Source organism: Hemibagrus wyckioides, linkage group LG09 (assembly GCF_019097595.1).
Source record: "Hemibagrus wyckioides isolate EC202008001 linkage group LG09, SWU_Hwy_1.0, whole genome shotgun sequence".
In the NCBI taxonomy this organism is placed as follows: domain Eukaryota; kingdom Metazoa; phylum Chordata; class Actinopteri; order Siluriformes; family Bagridae; genus Hemibagrus; species Hemibagrus wyckioides.
The window spans coordinates 7,263,006-7,268,005 of record NC_080718.1 but is presented as its reverse complement, the minus strand read 5'-3'; the positions used below and the strand labels follow the sequence as shown (position 1 = coordinate 7,268,005).

At 43.9% G+C, this 5,000-nt stretch overlaps 2 protein-coding genes across 4 annotated transcripts in view; one reads left to right on the top strand and one right to left on the bottom strand.

The window, feature by feature from the left end:
* Nucleotides 1–682, bottom strand: part of smyd3 (SET and MYND domain containing 3) — a 54,609-nt gene extending 53,927 nt beyond the window's left edge. For all 3 annotated transcript variants that reach the window (XM_058399672.1, XM_058399671.1, XM_058399670.1), the window contains exon 1: nucleotides 349–682. In XM_058399672.1, coding sequence (XP_058255655.1) covers nucleotides 349–539 — 191 coding nt within the window. In that variant the 5' untranslated portion in view covers nucleotides 540–682. The remainder of the gene's footprint in view (nucleotides 1–348) is intronic.
* A 914-nt stretch (nucleotides 683–1,596) lies between these two features.
* tfb2m (transcription factor B2, mitochondrial) overlaps nucleotides 1,597–5,000 on the top strand; it is an 8,833-nt gene continuing 5,429 nt past the window's right edge. Inside the window, exons 1-5 of the mRNA XM_058399947.1 lie at nucleotides 1,597–1,756; nucleotides 2,312–2,740; nucleotides 2,883–2,974; nucleotides 3,121–3,274; nucleotides 3,366–3,514. Coding sequence (XP_058255930.1) covers nucleotides 2,338–2,740; nucleotides 2,883–2,974; nucleotides 3,121–3,274; nucleotides 3,366–3,514 — 798 coding nt within the window. The 5' untranslated portion in view covers nucleotides 1,597–1,756; nucleotides 2,312–2,337. The remainder of the gene's footprint in view (nucleotides 1,757–2,311; nucleotides 2,741–2,882; nucleotides 2,975–3,120; nucleotides 3,275–3,365; nucleotides 3,515–5,000) is intronic.

Below are 5,000 nucleotides of genomic sequence, written 5' to 3'. Positions count from 1 at the left end.
GCTGTATCCCAAATGGAGCACTATCTACTACTTCTACACACTACACTCTACCTGTTTGTAGTACACTGGGTGTAACAGAAGGTGTGGGACTCAGCGGCACACTTCCTATATAATAATCAAAACATATTCCTATATAATAATCATAAAATACTATTATTTAGAAAGTAGGGCTATCGACCTACACATGCAGTCCACTAGTAGTGATCAAGGTGGTGTTTGGGACAGAGCCGGTCAGTCATGATTTTGACAGTTTCCCCAGTTAAACTGCTGATTTTATTAACAGACCAATGACTTTATTTCATTAAATTAATACAAATTTAAATTTTATAAATGATGTGCAGCACTCACCTGCAGAGACAGGTCTGGCAGGTGGATTTTAAAAACTTTTCGGCCACACAGAAGGCGAACGGTTCTGCTGAATAAATCCGTTCTCCGGGTCTCAGTTCCCTCAGAGCCCGTAACCCGTTTCCTCTCCCCGGACTCACAAACCGCTCCATTTTACACAACTCTGTACTTCTCACTGACAGGGAGGCCGCCATTTTCTCACTCAAACATCTCGAGGCCCGATAACAAATACTTCCTTGTTAAAGATAGAGTGCACTTGATAGGGTATAAAGATCTGTATCTCTGTCATTACGGTAAAGGTACACTGAGTAGTGAGCGGAGATCCGTTTGTAATTCAACTTCTGCATGTCACTTTGAGACGCTCAACAATGCGTTCTATTTACGCATAAAACGCAGACGTTCTGTTGATTCACACGAACTAAAAGTAATATTACTGATAATTGATAATTAATAATAATGTAAAACTGTTTTATGTATTTTTTTTACTATGTAAAGAACACTGTAACTTTTGAAGTATTCATAAAACGAATAAAAAAAAGATCGTATGCGCATATTTGGCTATACAATACTACGCTGACTGTCGCACGGTGATGACGCACATTGAGTATGCCAGATTTTCCCACCCGTATTCCGACACATCCCGCCTCCTGCCCTGATTGGTCAGCAGCTCAGACTCGGCCGCGCTTGCCCATTGTGGCTATGTTCCAAATATCACACACGTTTCTGTGTTGTTAAAACGTGTACTTTACGTGAGCTTTACAATTTTTATATTGTGCGAATGTCTGAAAACATGATGGGTATATATATATATATGTAAACTTTAGGCCTTTATTACAGATTATGTACAATAAATTCAGCTGGTCAGTATCTCAAAACACCAAGCCAACACCAAGGAATTTTTTTAATATTAAGATCTCACTTTCACTCTTACACCAGGAGGAGGATGTGTAAATGACGCAGGATCAGAATCAGGATAAAGACAGATATAAAGAAGGGATTCAGGGATTTGAATCACGTGGTACATTCTGGGTATATCTAACAGGCAGGTACACTCCCAGAACCAAAAGTACTAACTAGTAATTTAGTTCACCGTGAAAACATTTAAAGTGTTTTACTCTAAACTCCTCAGGCACAGTCTCGTGTACATCAGCACTGAACAGGGACTAGAGACTAGGGAGGTAGTAGTGATGCACGCGCATTGAAACGCGGCCCAAAGTGTCTGGAGTTTATCCAATCACAGCACAGAGTGGGCGTGGCCAGTCAGAATACGGGTGGGAAAAGCGTCTTGCTCCACGCTTGTGTTCAATGTGACATTAGAGTGTTTGTGGATGAAGAGAGAAGAAGTGAGGTTCCTCACAGCGCCGTGTGTTCATCAGCTGCCGAGGAAACTCCACGCACTCCACAGGCCGGGGTACGCCTATTATTATTATTATTATTATTATTATTATTATTATTATTATTATCATGCTGTTAGCTTACAGGCTATACGGCTAATTAAATAACGGCAACGTCAGAGCGCTCTCCGTTTATTTAGTCCCTGTTTAATGTTAATAAATACGTTATAAAATATTAATAATGTTTGTAAATGAATTATAATACTCCGTCAGTGTAATTATACACCGCGGAAAGTTTGATCATCAGTTTATTTGTGGAATTTAACACCAGTCACATGTCCAGGTGAATCCACTGAGAGAGAATGGTCAGTTATGGTGATGGTCAGTTACAGGTCATTCTTAAAAGTGTTAGAAATATAGAAAAGTCAGTATAATAAATATAAATGATGCTGAAATGAAAAGTATAGCTGCAGAGAGTCTTCGGTACAGATATCACCATGTGCGCATGCGCAGCATCACTACGGCGAAGAGAAAAATAACCTTAATTAATAAATGTATTACTGCGTTACCATGGAAACACAGGGACGGAAATTAATCAGATTAATTATGAATGAATTTGTTTACTTCCTAAGCAACCCACCCCCACCCCGGCAGGGTCATGTCCGTGTGCAGCAGGAGTAGGGTTCTAGTGCGGTCTGTGAAGGTTCTGTTAGCCCCGCCCCCGGGGTGGCGCTCTCTCTCCACGTCAGCGTGTGTGTTTTCAGTGGGGGAGTGGAGGAGGGCGTCGGTGGGTGGATGCAGGGTGGAACAGGCGTCTCGCTCCTCAGGGAGAACATGCAGGAACCTCTCCGCCGCCGCCGCCAACTTCCTAAATCAGCTCCGCCCCCTGAGCCGCTACGACCCGCTGGACCTGGGTGAGGTGGAGGAGAACACGCGCAAGGCTCTCACCTGCAGACACCTGAGGCGCTTCATCATCGACCCCGAGCTCGCACGCGTGGTCACTGAGCACCTCACACCAGACATCGACGAGGGCAAGGCCGTCATATTCGAATGCAACCCAGGTAAGTGTGTGTGTGTGTGTGTGTGTTACTGACACACACTTGATCTAGCTCACAATTTTGGGTGTAATATGATGATGTCATAGATGTGAAGTTTAAATGGCCATAATGAAGTTTGTTTGTGTGTGTGTGTGTGTGTGTGTAGGACCGGGTGTGTTAACCCGCACACTGCTGAACTGTGGAGCTCACAGAGTGGTGGCGCTAGAGAGTGATAAATCCTTCCTCCCTGAGCTGCAGGTAAACATCACTGATCCTCCATAATCATCCCATTAATAATTATTAATTAATAATAATAATTAATATTAATAATTATTAATACCCCACTCTCCATTAAACGTTTGTTGCAGTTTTCCAATAACACTGTGTGTGTGTGTGTGTGTTAGGAGTTGGAGTCTAAGCTGGATGGACAGTTGCAGGTGGTCCACTGTGATTTCTTTAAGCTGGATCCAATCGGTCAGGGCAGCATGAAGCCTCCAGCCATGTTCTCAGAGAAACTCTTCACACAACTTGGGATCTCTGAGGTGCCATGGACAGCAGGTGTGTGTGTGTGTGTGTGTAGCGTTAGAGAAATCGGCTATAGTTTTTGGGGAAAACGGTTTGGAGTGTGTGTGTGTGTGTGTGTGTTCAGATGTACCGGTGAAGGTGGTGGGAATTTTCTCTCAGAGGAACGAGAGGAACATGTTGTGGAAACTGATCTACGCTCTGTACGAACGCCTGAGTGTGTTCCGCTACGGCCGAGTGGAGCTCATCATGTTCATCAGTGAGAGAGAGTACACTGTGAGTGTCTGTCTCTTCACCTGTCTGTCTGTCTGTCTGTCGGTTCCATCACCTGTCTGTCTGTCTCTTCACCTGTCTCTTCACCTGTCTGTCTGTCTGTCTGTCTGTCTCTTCACCTGTTTGTCTGTCTGTCTGTCTCTTCACCTGTCTCTTCACCTGTCTGTCTGTCTCTTCACCTGTCTGTCTGTCTGTCTCTTCACCTGTCTGTCTGTCTCGTCGTCTGTCTCTTCACCTGTCTGTCTGTCTCTTCACCTGTCTGTCTGTCTCTTCACCTGTCTGTCTGTCTGTCTCGTCACCTGTCTGTCAGTCTGTCTCTTCACCTGTCTGTCTGTCTGTCTCTTCACCTGTCTGTCTGTCTGTCTCGTCACCTGTCTGTCAGTCTGTCTCTTCACCTGTCTGTCTGTCTGTCTCTTCACCTGTCTGTCTGTCTGTCTGTCTGTCTCTTCACCTGTCTGTCTCTTCACCTGTCTGTCTCTTCACCTGTCTGTCTGTCTGTCTGTCGGTTCCATCACCTGTCTGTCTGTCTCTTCACCTGTCTGTCTGTCTCTTCACCTGTCTCTTCACCTGTCTGTCTGTCTGTCTCTTCACCTGTTTGTCTGTCTGTCTGTCTGTCTGTCTCTTCACCTGTCTGTCTCTTCACCTGTCTGTCTCTTCACCTGTCTGTCTGTCTGTCTCGTCACCTGTCTGTCAGTCTGTCTCTTCACCTGTCTGTCTGTGTGTGTGTGTTTGTGTATTTATATGTTTGTGTGTGTGTGTGTATTTTTATATATATTTGTGTGTGTGTGTGTGTTTGTTTGTGTGTGTGTATTTATATATGTTTGTGTGTGTGTGTGTATTTTTATATATATGTGTGTGTGTGTGTGTGTATTTGTTTGTGTGTGTGTGTGTATTTATATATGTTTGTGTGTGTGTGTATTTATATATGTTTGTATGTGTGTGTGTATTTATATATGTTTATATGTGTGTGTGTATTTTTATATATATTTGTGTGTGTGTGTGTGTATTTGTTTGTGTGTGTGTGTGTGTATATATATACACTATATTGCCAAAAGTATTCGCTCACCTGCCTTGACTCGCATATGAACTTAAGTGACATCCCATTCCTAATCCATAGGGTTCAATATGACGTCGGTCCACCCTTTGCAGCTATAACAGCTTCAACTCTTCTGGGAAGGCTGTCCACAAGGTTTAGGAGTGTGTTTATGGGAATTTTTGACCATTCTTCCAGAAGCGCATTTGTGAGGTCACACACTGATGTTGGACGAGAAGGTCTGGCTCTCAGTCTCCGCTCTAATTCATCCCAAAGGTGTTCTATCGGGTTGAGGTCAGGACTCTGTGCAGGCCAGTCAAGTTCATCCACACCAGACTCTGTCATCCATGTCTTTATGGACCTTGCTTTGGTCACTGGTCCACAGTCATGTTGGAAGAGGAAGGGGCCAGCTCCAAACTGTTCCCACAAAGTTGGGAGCATGGAATTGTCCAAAAT